This window comes from Schistocerca americana, chromosome X (genome assembly GCF_021461395.2).
Source record: "Schistocerca americana isolate TAMUIC-IGC-003095 chromosome X, iqSchAmer2.1, whole genome shotgun sequence".
NCBI lineage: Eukaryota > Metazoa > Arthropoda > Insecta > Orthoptera > Acrididae > Schistocerca > Schistocerca americana.
The window spans coordinates 790,466,251-790,485,455 of NC_060130.1; the positions used below are offsets into that span (position 1 = coordinate 790,466,251).

At 44.1% G+C, this 19,205-nt stretch overlaps 1 protein-coding gene across 1 annotated transcript in view; it reads right to left on the reverse strand.

Annotated features, from left to right (window-relative positions):
- Positions 1-18,987, reverse strand: part of LOC124555251 — a 532,173-nt gene extending 513,186 nt beyond the window's left edge. Inside the window, exon 1 of the mRNA XM_047129116.1 lies at positions 18,872-18,987. Coding sequence (XP_046985072.1) covers positions 18,872-18,926 — 55 coding nt within the window. The 5' untranslated portion in view covers positions 18,927-18,987. The remainder of the gene's footprint in view (positions 1-18,871) is intronic.
- Positions 18,988-19,205: the final 218 nt, after the last annotated feature.

Sequence of the window (19,205 nt, forward strand, 5' to 3'; positions counted from 1 at the left end):
AATCCTGCCTCGGGCATGGATGTGTGTGATGTCCTTAGGTTAGTTAGGTTTAAGTAGTTCTAAGTTCTAGGGGACTGATGACCACAGATGTTAAATCCCATAGTGCTCAGAGCCATTTGAACCATTTGAACAGGATCGAAATGGTGAAGGATACTAAGGAAATCGGCCCTGCCCTTCCAAATGAACCACCCTTTCCCGAATACAATTCTAGTATCTTATCTTGCACAGAGTGGTTTTACAGTCAAGATGTGGTGAAAGGTCACTCCAAGGTATTTCGGTGTCGACCAGTGTTTCAGCAGTTCGTCTCGTCATTACAGATTTAACTCTGCCTCGCCTCCTTGTTCTTAAGGTGGAATACTTTAAATTGTGTCTTGCCACTCTGGAAATAACTTGACGCCAACAGGGTGCGTTTCAAGCAAATGTCTTCCAGAAATAAACTGCATGTAAAACCATGTGAACTGACAGATAATGTCTTTTCCCTGTACTAATAATGTCGTGTGACTAGGGCCTCCCGCCGGGTAGACCGTTCGCCGGGTGCAAGTCTTTCGATTTGAAGCCACTTCGGCGACTTGCGCGTCGATGGGGATGAAAGGATGATGATTAGGACAACACGACACCCAGTCCCTGTGCGGACAAAATCTCCGACCCAGCCGGGAATCGACTCCGGACCCTTAGGATTGACATTCTGTCGCGCTGACCACTCAGCTAACGGGGGCGGACTTCCCTGTACTGAAGAATGAGCTGAAGAACACAGATATACACTGTGTTTGAGAATTAGTCCCATGCTTATACACATTTCTTCTACTTACAGTCGTCCCTGTTATCGCCTCTATAGATATTTACTCGTCCATCTGCAACGTCCTTGTTCGTTTTATTACAACTGCTTTACTCAAGACATATGAGTAAGCATTCTAGATATGCCATGTAACTCATATTAATGGACTAGGCTCTTGACATGAAGTTGGGTGACTCGGAAAGAGATGGAGGAACGAATTTTTAGCTTCATTTTGTCGCCGATACAATAGGAGTAGTCTCGAAGACGTACATAGTTTCTGATCACCAGACTGTGCACCAAAGCCTTATGCTACATTCCAAACCTTTCGGGTAGAGACTATCTTTTTCTAGAAGAGTAGTCTTCTGATGTTACCTATGAACGCGGACGTGAAAGAAAGGGAGTTTTTTTCACCCTCAATGGCTATATACTATACTTGAAATGTGCTCAGCAGACTCATTTACACTGTATAACGATATGTTATAGATATAATGAGTAAACCACCGATTCTTTGAAGAATCTAGCTCCCATGTGTAAAACAGCCTCAAACGTCTGATTACTTTACGAATGAAATGGTGCAAATGGCTCTGAGCACTATGGGAATTAGCTTCTGAGGTCATCAATCCCCTAGGACTTAGAACTACTTAAACCTAACTAACCTAGGGACATCACACACATCCATGCCCGAGGCAGGATTCGAACCTGCGACCGCAGCGGTCGCGCGGTTCCAGACTGTAGCGCCTAGAACCGCTCGGCCACTCCGGCCGGCTTTACGAATGAGTTAATGTGTTAAATCTTTGACTTCAAGCACGTAAGCGACAAAAAGTTTATGAAAGGTTTGAAATAATGCCTAAAGTTTGTTTGACGTCGCTAAAAGCTCTCCTTACGAAACACCGGATGAATATGATCTGGGTAATTAGCTCTCCTTTTTTAAGCAAAAGCTAGTCTTTCATGCATCTCAGTGTTTATGACGTCGTATCTCCTGAAATGTATGTCGTAAAATGATACAATTTGCTGACACATTCAATGATACACGTAGATACTCTCTGCGAAGTAAGCTGCGAATAGAGTTCGTAGTGAAAACGTAAAGTACAGCGACATGACTTATGTTAAAGTTTCACCGCGCGCCATTACAAGCAGAAACTAGTTTTTCACACATCTAAATGTCTATGGCGTCATATCTCCTGAAATATGTGTTGTACAATGGCATAATTTTGCAGGTTAAATCAGTAGTATATTACGTGTATGTTGGTAAGTGCTCCAATTCTCAAAATGCTGAATGAATCAAGTCCGGATACTTGCGCCGGCAGTTACGCTGAAAGACAAACACATAGTTACTAAATGTACTACTTGTGTTATTGTCCTAAACTTTTAACGAGTAAATTACGACAGCATTTTAAACTTTTTAATTCGGTCAATAATTACTCGAAATGTTGATGGTAAAATTTTTGTTGCCCCTCGAAGTCGTTAGATTGGCAAGTTGCAATTGAATATCGTTCTGGGTCCCGTTGGAAGAGAGAGAGCAGCAATGACGACAATAGGGGTGGCCTCCTGTTACTGCTGAACTCCGCTTTAACGTTATCTTAGTAAGTGTCGCACCTACAGTTTACACGACTCAAACTTCTCTTTTTGTACGAATACTTTAGTACACTCCTACTCATTCCTCCTCCACCCTTCTTCTTCTTCTTCTTCTTCTGCTTCTTTTCCCATTTGCATTGATTGAATATACTAGAACCACGTTTTAATAACTTGTCTCGTGTTTTCTTCGGAGGCTTACAATTGTGTTTCTCTGAAATGTACAGTCAGAACTCCCCTTAACCTGTCTACTACAAATGTTGAAAAATGCTTGAGCAGTTCGTCCTTGAATAGTACAGTCCTGTTCCGCTTGTTATTGCGTTTCACTGCTGTGTGCTGGTATAGTGTGTTCATCAAAAGCTAGAGGGCGATTAGTGATTCGCTCTTCCGACACAAAGTACAGAGTTTCACAAGTCGTGGCTATCGGACCAAATACTAAGAGTACTTACAGGGTGACAATTATTGAACTATATGAAAAAAAACGTAACGTAGGTACAAACTACGGCGTCCACACACTTTCAAATGTTCAAATGTGTGTGAAATCTTATGGGACTTAACTACTAAGGTCATCAGTCCCTAAGCTTACACACTACTTAACCTAAATTATTCTAAGGACAAACACACACACCCATGACCGAGAAAGGACTCTAACCTCCGCCTGGTCCAGCCGCACAGTCCATGACTGCGGCGCCATGGACCGCACGGCTAATCGCGCACGGCCCACACACTTTATTCAGCATATAAACGTCGCTACAAATATTTGGATTTAAGTTATGACATGTTCAATATGCCTCCCATCATTAGTAATGATGTGGCGCATACGAATAGCGAAATTCTGCATGACCCGCTGAAGTGTCGGAAAAAAGATGCTGTCGAGAACCTCCTCAACGGCTGTTTTCAGCCCAGCAATGGTTATGGGGTTATGGCTGCACACTTTGTTTTTAATATAGTCCCACAAAAAGTAATTGCATGTGTTCAGATCCGGAGAATATGGCGGCCAATCGAGGCCCATGTCAGTGGTCTCTGGGTACCGCAGAGTCGGAATGCTGTCCCCGAAGCGCTCCTCCAGGGCATTGCACACCACACAGTTACCCGTTGAGGATGAAGAGACTTGTCGATCACGAAATGCGGATTCTCAGTCCCCCAAATACGCCAATGTTGCTTATTGACGAACCGATTCAAATAAAAGTAGGCTTCGTCGTTAAACCAAACCATACATGCGCATACTAATTCCCGTCATGCTCCGAGGCCGACCGTGCAGTTTCAACGTCCTAACGCAAACCCGTTCAGAAGTTATGACGATTTTATTTTATATAATTCAATAATTGTCAGCCTGTCGGTTGATGACCAGAAGTTATGAATAATCAAAAAGAAAGTAGCAGTGAGCAGTCATTGTAAATTACTCTCAGCATTTCGTCAGAAACCGAAATTGTGCAATGTTGGTAGTTTGAATTCCTTCCCGCTGATGACGAAGAACCGGCCGGTGTGGCCAAGCGGTTCTAGGCGCTTCAGTCTGGAACCGCGCGACCGCTACGATCGCAGGTTCGAATCCTGCCTCTGGCATGGATGTGTGTGATGTCCTTAGGTTAGTTAGGTTTAAGTAGTTCTAAGTTATAGGGGACTGATGACCTCAGATGATAAGTTCCATAGTGCTCAGAGCCATTTGTTGACGAAGACTTGGCAGTAGTTGTACCAAAGCATAGCGGACCGCGACACGAGACCAGTTTAACAGTAGGAACATTAGGCTTTCAGAGCTGTGTGTGACTTCAGAGTAAGGTGAAAAGAACAGACCTATTTAGAACCTTGAACATAACGAGTTTGGTCCTTGCCAAACAGAATTCGCAGGAAGTGTGACTCTCCTGCTTTCATCTCAAGAAGTCTGCAGCGGAAAGTCTTCGTTCGCTATTGGAAGTGTATGGAGGACGGGCTCGGTCGGAAACAACGCGTAGAGACTGGTTTCAACGATTCAAAGACAACGATTTTGAGGGGAGTGTCAAAATGTGTGCCGGTTGGTGTCGTGTTACATGAGCTGCTGCAACCTGGTCAGACGGTGAATGCTTATCACTATCACTATTACTCAGTTTGAAAGGCAAACTTGCAGAAAAACGCCCACAGTATGCTCAGAAACATGACGAAGCCATTATTTTTCATGACAATGCCAAGCCACAAGTTGTAAATCGCGTAAAGGACATTTTGTAGGGACTTCGATGGGATGTCTTACCTCGTCACTCGTATTCAAGAGACATCTCCCCTTCCGATTACCATTTGTTTCGATCCATGCAGTATGGCCTTTCTGAATAAATTTCAATCTTTCAGCGATGTCGAAAACAGGCTCCAAGGGTGGACCGCCTCAAAAAACCCTGCACTTTTTATTGTGGAATCTATTTGCTACCCGAAAAGGTTATAGCTGCCGAAGGACATTACTTTCAGTAAATTATCTCATGCCATTCTGCTAAAATGAGCATATGTTTGGCTCAAATGGTTCAAATGGCTCTGAGCACTATGGGACTTAACATCTGAGGTCATCAGTCCCCTAGAACTTAGAACTGCTTAAACCTAACTAACGTAAGGACATCACACACATCCTTGCCCGAGGCAGGATTCGAACTTGCGACCGTAGCAGTCGCGCGGTTCCGGACTGAAGCGCCTAGAACCGCACGGCCACAGCGGCCGGCTAGAGCATATGTTTCCCGCTCAACAAACATCAAGAATTAATTCAAGCACCCAATAGTTACAGGCAAGAGGCATTTCTATCTACAGATAAGGAAGTCATTTAAAGGTAAGTGCTTTATACCATTAATGTTTCAATGGCATTTGCACTTTCGATGTCAGTAATCTCTTGTTGAAGAGTGTCCATCTGGGCTATATTTTGTGGGACAGAATCCTCATACGTCTAGAAGCAGGTGCGCTACCAATCGCAGATTTAGTAGCGCTGAACGTTCCACGAAGTGTCATTTAAAAACCTTGGTTACGTTTGAAACACAGGAAACGTTTTCGCCGGTTTGTACAAGGTCGTCCAACACTAACCACTCCATAGCCGGGTCGTTTCTTGGCCTTGAGTAGGTAACAAAATCCAGTGGCAATAGCAAAGCAATTGTCTGCAGAGCTTACAGCTGTCTTAAGTTTGTTTTCCAGAAAACTGCGCTCCTGACGCTCGGAGCACTTGGTCTGAAGACAGACAGCGTTTGCATCGCTCTCTGCAGTGTTGATACGAGCCTGTTTATTGTGGAGTCTACAACATCGAGACTGGACCCTGGATGACTGAAGGGATGTGTTCTTCACAAATGAATTTCATGTGGTTTTCATAATGGCTTCCGTCTCACATTCGTTTGAAGGTGCAGCGGTAGGTAGCACAATAACATGAACACCTTGCAGAGAGATCACTGTAATGGTGGATCTACATCTAGATATATACTCCGCTAGCCACCAAGTGGGGTGTGGCGGAGGGCACAATTATCGCCAAAGTCATATTTGCCCCCCTCCGTTCCACTCGCGGATCGCGGGAGGGAAAAATGACTGTCTGATCGCCTCAGTACGAGCTCTAATATCCGCTATGTTTGAATAGTGATCATTGCGAACTTTGAATGTTTGTGGTAATAATATATGCTCTAAATCCTCTGTGAAGATCGGATTTCGGAGTTTAGTGAGCAGCCCCTTCCGTTTAGCGCGCCGTCAATCTGCAAGTGTGTCCCGTTTCAAACTTTCTATGAGATTTGTAAAGCTCTCGAGATGGCTAAATGTACAACTCACGAATCTTACCGCTCTTCTTTGGACCTTCTCAATGTCTTGAATCAGACCCAGGTGGTAAGGGTCCCATACAGACGAACAATACTCTAAGACTGGACGAAGTAACGTATTGTAAGCTATTTCCTTTGTTGAAGGACTGCATCGCTTCAGGATTCTACCATTAAACCGCAATCTAGAGTTTGCCTTACCCGTTACTTTTGTAATCTGATCATTCCATCTGAGATCATTTCGAATAGTCACACCCAGATACTTGACGGATGTTACAGCTTCCAGAGACTGGGCATTTATTTTGTACTCGTACATTAATGGGGATTTTCGCCTTGGTATACGCCGTAGGTTACACTTACTAATATTGAAAGATAACTGACAGTCATTACACAACGCATTTTTTTCTGCAAATCCTCATTAATTTGTTCACAACTTTCGTGTGATACTACTTTCCTGTAGACTACAGCATCATCGGCAAGCAGTCCTAGCGTGGTGAAGCATAATGTTGGATGAGCTTACGAAGTTCCTATGTCCATCCACGATATAACCCAGAAGAATACTGTTAACGCCCAGAGTACAGAGTTGAGATTTCCTCATCATGAACGAAACTGCCGTTCTACAAAGAGCCTCTGCGGTGAATGAATTTCTGGCAAGTTGAGACTATCGGCAACATGGAGTGGCCAATGAGCCCTCCGGATCTGAATTCTACGGTTCAAATTTAGGTTATAGTGGGTAGTTGAACTGCATCCCGTCAGACACCACAAATGGTTCAAATGGCTCTGAGCAGTATGGGACTCAACTGCTGAGGTCATCAGTCCCATATAACTTAGAACTACTTAAACCTAACTAACCTAAGAACATCATACACATTCATGCCCGAGGCAGGATTCGAACCTGCGACCGTAGCGGTTCCAGACTGTAGCACCTAGAACCGCACGGCCACTCCGGCCGGCTCAGACACCACAAAGGACTTAATAAGATTGGTTGGTTGGTTTGGGGAAGGAGACCAGACAGCGTGGTCATCGGTCTCATCGGATTAGGGAAGGATGGGGAAGGAAGTCGGCCGTGCCCTTTCAGAGGAACCATCCCGGCATTTGCCTGGATTGATTTAGGGAAATCACGGAAAACCTAAATCAGGATGGCCGGACGCGGGATTGAACCGTCGTCCTTCCGAATGCGAGTCCAGTGTGGACTTAATAAGACCACCACTCCCAATATAGATGTTCATCAGGCGTGTGATAGACTGCTACCACAGTTCTGGAACTGCCTCACAGAGAGCCTGCCCTGGGCCTGCCAAGCGTGTATGATAGCTACAGGTCATCGTATATCCTATTAAGTTTTGATGTAGTCAGCACGTTTTAGCAATTTTTTTGTTATTTATAAAATGTATATTTTCGGTTTCAACAACTATTGCGTGTTATGGACGTTGTTTGAGGCAAATATCTTCTGATGGAGATTTTCTTTGTTGTGTAACGCTCCCGGCATCCAATTCAGAACATGTAATGTCATTTCATGTTTACGTTTAGCTTTTAAAACTGATGTGGTTACCTAAATTGGTCACTTCCGTTTCTATTGATAACGTGTATCGATAATTTTCTTCTCTTCTTGTCTTCAGAGTAATATGACTAATACCTCACTGTAAACGTTCGTGTGCGAATTAAGAAGGTATCAGTCGCTTTTGATGTGCTCATTTGGAGCACCAGTTTCCTTAATGAGAGCTCGACTTAGAATCTACAATAAAACGTGAAAGTTCTAGGTTTTCACAGTGCAGTAGAATTCAGTTACCTTTTTTGCCATTACAGCACTGCTTGTAGATAACGCAGAGTAGAGTCAAATGCATAGCTATGGTTTAATAGCACAGAACAGGAATCATTCGTGCCGAACACACAGAAAACTTGTTGGTTACAATTCAGCCATAAAAAGTCGGTAAATGATGATTTCATTTCCTATTTAGTAACGACGATAAAGATACAAGTGTTTCCGTGATATGGTATTGAGATGTTTTCCGTTAACTAGAATTGATACGTTTACAGACTGTCCTATTTAATCGCTCCCAAGTCGTCTTTGCTGTCAACTGGTCCGCTTACAAATCTATTTGTTCTGCTCTATAGGTATTGTAAACTTTGAGTTACGGATCCAACGAATGCTTTACTGATTTTGTTAATACAATTTCTGTGGCTTTCCTGGTCGGAGGGAAACCTACATGGATTTCTTTATACAAAGCAATAATAAACTATTCATATTAAAGCTGTAATAGTCGACTAGAAGCAAACTAACTACATATCTCAACAACTGAAATGCTGGATTTGTATTTGGTAAGCTTCAAATCCATGTTACAAAGCCCTGATTTACGTTTTCTGTGCTTTAGCTAAATTACATCAGTGAAGTGTTTCGAATCGCGTCCAGGGATCGTAAAAATTCTGTGGTACTGATGTCTACAAGCATAATCCGCAAACTTACATACGGTGTACGGCGGAGGATACCTTGTCCTACCGCTAGCCATTCGGCCGCGTGGAGTGGCCGCGCGGTTAGAAGCGCCATGTCACAGATTGCGCGGCTCCTCTCGCCGGAGGTTCGAGTCCTTCCTCGGACATGGGTCTGTGTGTTGTTCTTACAGTAAGTTAGTTTAAGTAGTGTTTAAGTCTAGGGATCTATGACCTCAGCAGTTTGGTCCCTTAGTAATTGACACACACACACGCACACACACACACACACACACACACACACACTAGCCATCATTCCCTTTACTGTTCTACTCCCGCATGGTGCGAGGGAAAAACGACTGTCTATATGCCACCGTACGAGCCGAAATTTATCTTACCTTGTCTTCGCACTGTTTAGGCGAGATGTATGTTGGTGGTGGTAGAACCGTTCTGCAGTCAGTTCCAAATGTATTTTCTCTAAACTTTCTCAAAAGTCTTTCGTGAAAAGAACGTCCTCTTCCCTCCAGAAATTCCCATTTGAGTTCACGGAGTATTTCCGTAATACTCGCGTATTGCTCGAACCTACCGGTAACAAATCTAGCAGCTCGACTCTGAATTATTTCAAAATTTTCCCTTAACCCGATCTGCAGGGGAACCCAGACACTCGAACAGTACTCAAGAATGGGTCGCGCAAGTGTTTTATGTGCGGTCTCCCTTACAAATGAGCCACATTTTTTCCAAAATTCTCCCAGTTAACCGAAGTCGATCATTTGCTATGTCATGTGCTCGTTCCATTTTATATTACGTTTCAATGTAACGTATAGATATTTAATCGAAGTGACTGTGTCAAGCAGCATACCACAAATATTTCATTCAAAAATTACTGCATTCTTTTACCTTTTAATCTACTTCAACGTACATACCACTACATTTCATTTAGAGAAAGATGACATTCATAACACCAAATATAAAACCGATCTAAGTCATCCTGTAGCTTCCTACAGTCATTCAACGGTGACGCTTTCCCATACACTATAGTGTCATCAGCAAATAGTCACCAATTTCTTCTCACACTATCCGTCAGATCGTTTTTGTTTACAGAGAACAAGAACGGTCATGTCACATTTCTCTGGGGCGCTCCTGATGATACTCTTTTCTCTGATGAAAAGTCGCCGTCCAGGGCAATATAATGGGTTCTGTTACTTAAAGTCGTTGAGTCACACACATATCTGAGAACCCAGTCCGTATGTACGAACCTACATTGACAGTCTGCATTGCTACACTGTGTCAAACGCTTTCCGGAGATCTAAAAAAACTGAATCCACTTGTTGTCAATCATCCGTGGTTCGCAGAATATCGTGCAAAAGAAGGGCAGCCTTCAGCATAACCACGATTTTAGACAATGTTACACGCATTAGTGAATTCAGATAGTTGTCGACTACATCCGTACAATCAGAATCACAGGTATAAAAACACATTATAATCACAACACTCGTAGTTAATCCCTTTATCTGGAAAGCAAAGTGAGGCAGTGAACGTTGGAAGCAATGCGGAAGTCCCACATTCCTGTTCTGGGAAAGATCCTAGTGCAGATGGATTGCCATTGCTGATCTGATACGAACCGTCAGTTGTGTATGTGTACCGTGAGGATGGTGAGACGAGTTCTAATGTAGTATTGTAGCGTCTGATCTGCTTTGTTAAGAATGAGTTTTGAATCACGCCATATGCCATATTCCTCTCTAATATCGACAAGGAAATCCTTGAGTTTCATCAACTGTACCACGTGCCGTCTCACTAAACAGATTTCCCCCATGCCGATCGCCACTGGTTTATTGTAAGTTAGCTGTATCGGCTAGGGAGATGAGCTTGTAGGGGGTTAATTACCTCAGTTCTCAGTTAGTTTACTGTAAGGATTCATCTAAATCTACATGGATACTCTGAAAATCACATTTAAGTGTCTGGCAGAAGGATTGTTGATCCAAGGCGAAATAAATGCGTGATCAACTCTCTCTCTTTCTCTCTCTCTCTCTCTCTCTCTCTCTCTCTCTCTCTCTCTCTCATGCACACACACACACACACACACACACACACACACACACACACACACGCACGCACGCACACACACACAAAGAAAATTATAAACTGGTCGCCCAACACGTTACGGATATATTTCTCTTTTAAGAAGTCACTAATGCAGTAAAATATATGAGAAACTTGTTAGTTCTTTAAATAGAAAAAATAAAATAAAAATGCGCATGTGAGCTGGTTTCACGTACCCCACAGTCGATGAAATAGATTACAGTAAAAACCGTACTGCTGTCAACTAAAAGGATTTCTTGTTACCAGAAAGGTTCTATGCCACCGCCGTTAGGGAACTAGTGTTTTCGCCACAACCAGGTCATCTCTTATCGTTAACCGAGCGAGGTGGCGCAGTGGTTAGCACACTGGACTCGCATTCGGGAGGACGACGGTTCAATCCCGTCTCCGACCACCCTGATTTAGGTTTTCCGTGATTTTCCTAAATCGCTTCAGGCAAATGCCGGGATGCTTCCTTTGAAAGGGCAATGCCGATTTCTTTCCCCATCCTTCCCTCACCCGAGCTTGCGCTCCGTCTCTAATGACCTCGTTGTCGACGGGACGTTAAACACTAATCTCCTCCTCCTCTTATCGTTACTAACGGCTTGTTTGTCACATTACATAGGAGCAATATCGGTCTGCCAGTTTTTGTGACGGAACAGGAAGAACGCCTCCGATATTATAATGAGTAGCAACTATTAACGGCCCATTGTCTGACATAACACATAACCTGAGCACCCTCTTCATACACTTCCCCAAACGTTAAGGAGAAGGCCAGACTCTTTCTCCATTTACGTGAGAATATTACAAGAGGTGCGAAACTAAAGTTCCAGATAAAGGGTTTACAAGATCCACAGAGAGATAGCTCAGGCTGTTTCCACCAAGCCGATTTTAAGGTGGCGTTGTGACGCGAGGAAGGGCATTCGGCCAAAGAAATTCATGCCAGATCGCGTGATGCGTGAGTGCTCCCCGTGTTGCGACCATGCAACTAACGTGCTAAAGAAAATAAAAGACTGTGACAACAAAACGGACGCTTGGTGAGAGTTCTGCAACTTTCTCCTAATTATAACGGATTACTGGCAAGCGCAACAGGCACGCGTTTCAAATACATCGCCAGATTTTAAACGATTCTTGAGAACAGACACTTCCTTCGTTTCCGAAGAACTTCGAAGAAGGCTATTTTTAATACTCTTCCTTCTCTCATTGTCCTCCACCTTGTTAGCTTCAACAGTTTTTTGGACTGCTTTCTAGCTCCAATAGCGTACGTGTTGAGCCTTTGGTGACGTATCAAGGAAGACTCTTACTGCGCACGGCTGTTTGGTGTCAGCTGACAGGTTTCGATGATGACACGCACAAGGAACTTTCTGGCACCACTCTGCTACGCTTCCGCTGTCTACATGTATCACATAAGCAATACTCATAACTTTAGGTAATTCCCTTTTTCTACAAAAAAATGGATCAAATGGCTCTGAGCACTATGGGACTCAACAGCTGTGGTCATAAGTCCCCTAGAACTTAGAACTACTTAAACCTAACTAACCTAAGGACATCACACACATCCATGCCCGAGGCAGGATTCGAACCTGCGACCGTAGTGGCCGTGCGGTTCCAGACTGTAGCGCCTTTAACCGCTCGGCCACTCCGGCCGGCCCTTTTTCTACAACATATACGATAATGGCGTAGTTTCTACTTAACACACGAAAATTAAAATTTATTTTGGACGCTTCTTACGACTCGTGCCATCAAAGGATGGGGCAGGATTATTAAGTAACTGTCCGCGGCTCGTGGTCTTGCGGTAGCGTTCTCGCTTCCCGCGCACGGGGTCCCGGGTTCGATTCCCGAGATGAATGGGTGTTGTGTGTCTTTCATCATCATTTCATCCTCATTCACTCGCAAGTCGCCGTAGTGGCGTTAAAGAACTTGTGGAGCGGCGGCCGAACCGCCCCGCGAGGGGTCTCCCGGCCACCAATGCCATACCCTCATTATTATTATTAAGTAACTCATTTATGTTAACTTATGTGTATAAATTTTCAACCAATAGGGTGAGCACCGAGAGGGATGGCACAATGGTAAGACAAGAAACTTGTATTCGAGAGGTCGACACTTCAAATCGCCGTCTGGCCAAACTGGTATAGGTTTTCCGTTATTTCCGTAAACTGCTTAGCCTCAAACAGTTTATGGAAACAACGAAAAACCTAAATCTGTTGAGCCAGACGGGAATTTGAAGTGTCGACCTCCGGAGTACACGCGGACGGTTCGTTGCGCATCATTCTTCAATCCGAGCTTCTGCTCCTTCTCTGATGATATCGCCATAGACAAGACATTAAACTCTGGTGTTCCTTCCGCAAGGGTGAGTGATACCGATAAACATAACTTTTACGTAGTTTACCGCACCAGTTCCGGCGTTACGCTCAACCGATTCAAGATTCTCCCTCAGATACAGGATCTGTGCCATTCTCATCAAATCTGTTACTGTGTTCGAATCCCTAGGGGAGGTATATTTATTACTTTATTTAGCGACTTGTGTCTTTCCTATGCTATTCATAAAGAGGTACCCATAGATCTAAAAATGTAAGTATGTATGTATGCCCCACATCTTTTCGTAAACCACTGGATCGATTTTGACCAAACATGGTACACATATTACTTGCTGTCTGGAATGAATCTCTGTGGGGGTAAGAACCATCTACCTTTCAAAGGGGTGGCGGTGGAAAAGTACTGTAGCTCATGACGCGCAAATAGTCAGACTATATTGATGCATTATTTGAGAATGAAAGCACTTAGTGACTTGCAACGAATCTTACACACGACTTCAAACAGTAACGAAAATTATTCTCGCTGACAACCTAGGCAAAATTACGAAGGAAAAAAAGTTTATCTCTTAGTACATTTTTACTGCTGTTGCAGCAAAAATACCGCATCAGGAATGACGTTTTAATTTATTACTTCTTTACTATAAACTCCATTCACAACACGTTTCACAGACATTAGTCACATATGCCACTGAATTTAACGTTGTACGACATATATTTCAGAAGATACAACGTCATAAATACTGAGATGCGTGAAAAACTGGCGTATCATGCATGATGTTTAAATTTTGTTACCACTTTGCTACTAACTGTGTTCGCAGTGTATTTCGCGGACAGTAGTCACATGCGCTGCCGAATGCAGCTACAAAATTATACTATTGCACGACTCATAGTTCAGGAGATACTACATCATAAACATTGAACTGCGAAAACGAAACTACAGGTCGAAATTCGCTAGAGATACGGGTGCAATATGTGTGCAGATATTTGTGAAATATATTAAATATATGTAAAATATGTGACATATGCTTATGTGGACAAAGCTGAAGACAAAAATTTCCTCCTAAATCACTGGATCGATTACAGCCACACTTGGTACACATATTACTCGCTATCTGCAAAGAAATACTGTGGAGATAAGAACTAGCAACCTCGTTTTGGAGTGGGGGTGATAAGGCGGAGAGAGAACGGGGGGAAGAAGAGAGGAACAGAGAAAGAGGGGTAAGAACGAAATGTAAGTACCTATGGGGGAGGAGGAGTTGGACAGAGAGAGATGAAGGAGGAACTAACTGGATAGAGAAAGGGAAGAGAGAGGGGGTGGGGGAGATAGACAGAGAGGAGTTGGAGGAGGAAATAGATTGAGAGAGTGAGGAGGAGGGGGTGGACAGAGAGAGTAATTGGACGGAGAAAAGGAAGAGGAGATGGGCATAGAGAGAGAGGAGAAGGTGATGGACTGAAAAAGGGGGACGAAGAGAAAGATAGAAAGAGGCAGAGGAGGAGATGGACATAGAGAGGGGGAGTAAGCAATGGACAGAGAGAGGGGCAGGAGGAGATGCAGGTGGTCAGGAGAAGGTAGAGGGGGCAAGAGGAGATGGATAGAGAGGGAAGACCTATAGTCTCATCGACATTTAGGTTATTTATAACGAAATGTAAGTTCAGACTGGAAAAGGATGGAGCCTGGGGTCGGTAGTGGCCTCTTAGAAGAAACCATCATGGCATTCGTTGGTAGTTTCTTATGGAGACCACGGAAAACTTAAATCGCAATTACTGGACGGAGACTTAAACTCCGCTGCTTCCGTTGACTATAATGGTTTCTTAACAATTTTTGCGCCTCGTATGATCGATAAGAGATCTACAAGGAGATAGTGGTGGAAACAGTAGCGAGCCACTTCGCTTTAGAAATAGTAGATGAAATGCGGTGGACATCTAATAATACTAGACACGGGCGATACATCCTGTTCCATAACTTAAGTTGTTCAAGAACCAAGCGACCATGAGGACGTGATAAAGTGTTCCACGTGTTATAAGTGAACACTGTTGTAATATTCTTGTTAAACGTACGAGACTGCAACATCATGTGTTCTTATTAAAATACCTTTTGAGCTTAATTATGACTAAGCGCAAAACATGAAACGCATTGGTACATGACAGATGAGAAAAGGGCGACTTGCCCGATTAGGAATATTCAACTTAGTGCAAGTAAGCTTGAATGGTGTCTCACAGAATCCCATTCGAATGTTAATTTTCCCAACAAACTTGCAACAGAAGAAGATTGGGGTTAGTGGCCTGATATCGACGGAATTAGCTAGGGTGCAGGAACATGGAACGCGAAATCATTCGTCACTTGTTCATCATGGAATTGGTCTAAGGTGGTTTAGAGAACACAAGAAAAAGAACAAGCATGATGATATCATGGAAATGAGGAATTCCTTTTCGCACTAACGTGTACAACGAATAAAATATTTCATCATTTTACACGGTCTGATTACCTCAGGAAATAGCTAATGGGACATATAAGTAAACTCGTATCTAATTAATGCTCCCAACCATGGTGAATGTAAAGGTAAATTTTCTAAAACGAATCCTTTCTCACGTAGAGTTTAGTAAGTCAGTAACATCATCCTCAAGATCAGGAAAAACGGTTTTATTGCTTTTGATGCATCAGTAGTGGAAGTAATCAGATGTGATTCGATAGAACAACAACAACAAAAATATTCATCTAGTATATTTCGTGGAAAACATGGAGAAATGTAGCAAATATTGAGAGATGCGAGTGTTGGAGAAAGTCGTTGAGCGCTCCTTGAGATAGCAATGGAGGAGGGGGAGAGCCGACGCTATTCTGTGACCTTGGCTCGCACTACTCGGACCTTGTTTTTTCAATAAACTTATAGAACATTTGCAGAAATAAAAGGGTTGCACTCTGCCATAGTTTTAAAAGAGAAATAAATAAATTGTCGGAAAGCCATGAATATGAGCGTAAAGCTGTTTCGTGCAAGCTGGAGCTTACAAAAAGGTAAGAAGTGAAAAGCTAGAAAATAAATTTACCAGGCGAAAGTGACTACTTTTATCGAGTAATCTTAGAGAATGGGAATTTTCGAGACATAGCAAAACATCTTCGTTGTGGGAAGCATAATTTATTTGTTTGTTTACAGGTGACAGTGAAGAAGGAAAAAGAAAGAAAAATTCCTCATCACTCTCTGGAAGCTAACTCATTGAAAACTACGAAAGTATTTTCAAAAAGACCCTTCTTCATGTACATAACTAGTATCAGCGCCATAAACGTCGTCAAGTTGTTCCTGCCCACAGATATAAGACCTTGCTTTCACTTCGCTTTGTTTCTGACGCTTAAAGTTCGATGTTATCATCTAATACAGTTAATGGCAGTAAGATTTCTCTACGAGCCATAAATCGGATATGACCAGTGCCACTGCGACGCAGTCTGTGGCCACTTTATGGCTGAGCGCGCAGAGTAACGGTATCTTCTGCCTCGTGTGGTCCACCAACTCGCAGGTGTGTTACACACCTCTGCATCAGTCCAGGGGCGGAAGGAGCAATACGTCGATCGTCACCGCCAACGAGATATCGTGATTGCTAAGTCAACATCGGTTACGCAAACTAAACAGACATTTTCAAGTAAGCGCTGACTTTTCAGAAAAAGGCCTCCCTTTTTAAGAAGATACAGGGTGCTAATACTGTGCAGTAGCTGCATTAACCAGGGAACTGTTTTTCTATGACGCTACGTTTCTATGGTTAAGTGATTTAAAAGGTGAAAGTATATAAGATCTTTGTGTGAAACACACCAGGTTTGTTAACATAGTGAAAGTAGTGCACATTGCTTCCTTGCCCTAAGGACGACTACGGATCGAACTCATTTTTGGCTACAAAATAAACACACTGTCCGATAAGTTTGTTGGGTAAGACCAGCGGAAACAGTGTATTGTCTTTAAATAACTCACTTTATAAATTCCTTACATAACAAGAAGAAACGGATTTGACGCCTAATGAATGACTACACGAGGAGCAACACTGACTACATGGCGACACGGGAGTCTGTTGAGAATTCAGACGAAGCACTAAAAGCTGTTCCGTTAAGTAGGTGGGCGCAGAATGGGAGGCGGATGCGAGTAAGAAAGAGATATTGTTCCAGAACCGTAAGATCACACACCGTGTGTACAGGAATAGGCACGTTGGCGTCTGAAATCAATATGGCCGCGCACGATCGAGCACTGGAACCAACGTGTCCGAAGCGTCGGACGCTCGGCCACAAGACCGTTTACTTGCGACCAGAAGCTTGCGTAAGGGCCGTGATGGACACGAACGCATTTTAACGTTTAAATGCAAGCAGACTGATGTAAGCAGTAAGTAACACTTTAGAATAGCTTGAAATTGCTTAGCTGTTTGAGGTTAAAAGCATGAAACTACAGAATGTCTCGACTGAGAGAGTAAAGATTTGAGAATCCTAGTCTCGATAGGTCTTTTGCAAGATAAATACTGCATATTAGCAGTGCCACTAGAAGCAAAACTACTGGTACATTACCACTGACTCTGAAGCTATACCGCCGTTTTAAGATAATAATTTAGGATGTTGGACCAAGCCATTCTTTCCAACACGCTGCTTTGAGCAAGAATGATTTTCAAAACTGTTTAATTCGAGAAACAACAATGATTAAAATCGCTAGCACTGAATGTGGCGCCTAGTACATATTCAGTAGTAAAATTTGGAAAAAATTGTTGAACTGTGGAGCGTAAACGCGTGTTTTTCATTGAAAGAAGCAGCATTTCAAATTCTATGGGATATAACTTCTGATTACTGAAAAGAAGAGCAAGGCAAAGTAATTTACGGCAATTATTAGACTATCAAATAATCAAGCATAAAATGTGTAATGGTATTGATCTCCGTACACTCTACGATAGTGGTGGTAGCAGAAAAGAGGCGTGAGATATGGCTACAGACCGTGGCATTCCTGACCAACATCATACCAACTAGCAACACATTATCCGAATTACCGAGTGCTTATAGTTGCCAAGGGCTACATAAGCAGCTCCAGCGAACAGAGATGATCTAGGACAGGTAAACAACTTAACGACGCGAAGGAAACGCTGGCGGAGGTTAGTCCATCACGACGCCTCGCATTAAATCCATTATAGCTTCCTAACGCACTGTAAACGTCTACAAAGTGGAACTGAACCAAACCACAAAAACGCCACATGCAGAGCCGTCGGTCTCTGTACGTTGTATGGTAACCGTGCCAAACGACAGAAGCTGTAAAATATCTGCGGACGGCTGTTCACGATGCACCGGAGCGCAGCCACAGTGGCGTCAGAGGTTTGCTCTTCAAACGCCCTCTGCGCTTATGCTGGAAACGTGACACACATTCCGAAGACTAGAGCAGCGTTCTCTTGAGCGTCGTACCCGAAAGACGAACGCGTGTTACCGAACTGTAGCCTCAGTTTATCACGGACACGCGAAAGGGTTTCTTATGCGATTTCGTTTATCCGTACAATGAGAAAATTGGTCCGTCTCCTGGGACTCGAAGAGATACAGAGTCGAAAACATGCCGTGTGGTGGAACAACATTCTGTTGTAGAAGAGGAAACTGGAATACGAAGAGCGTCCTCAAGTGAGAGTCTCGTAGCCCAGGAATCCTTCGTGCTCGCTACGAAGAGGAGTCCCAACCTTCGATCCGCATGTCGGGGTCAGTACGGTCTGTAACGTGAGTGCAGCGGCCAGAGTCGAGCACGGAAGCTAGTGCGAGAAAAGGATCGGAGAGACGAGGTGATCGATTGCGGCAGTGGCGGCGACACTGATCGCGGGCCACGTTACGTAAGCGGCAGGTAAAGCGGCGCGCGGTTACACAACGGGGGGACGGACCAGAGTCGGCGCGGACGGCGTTTTCGGAAGGAGGCGGGTGTCGGACGTCGGGTGTCGGGCAGCGGACCACCGGAAGGTGGTGATCGATAGAGGCGCGCGCTACTCACCGCAGATGGGGAGCACCCTCCAGCGCGTCTTCCGCTTGTTGCCCTTCTTGCCCATGGGCCTGCCGGCATGCTCGTGTGCGCGAGGCGGAGGCTGCGGCGCGTCTGGTGCGCGCCGGCGGCGGCGGCGGCGGCGCCAGCGCAGCGCAGTCACATGGCCGCGGCCGCCGCTCCGCGCACGCGCACACCACTCGCTGGCGCCGACGCCCCCCCGTGCAATTTCAGCGCCGCTTCCCGCTTCCCGCTCAATTCTTTTGGCCATGCGCCATGCGGCGCGGACACCGTCTCTTCTTGCACGCGCCCAGACGCTCCGTCGCCACACCGTCCGCGACTCCGC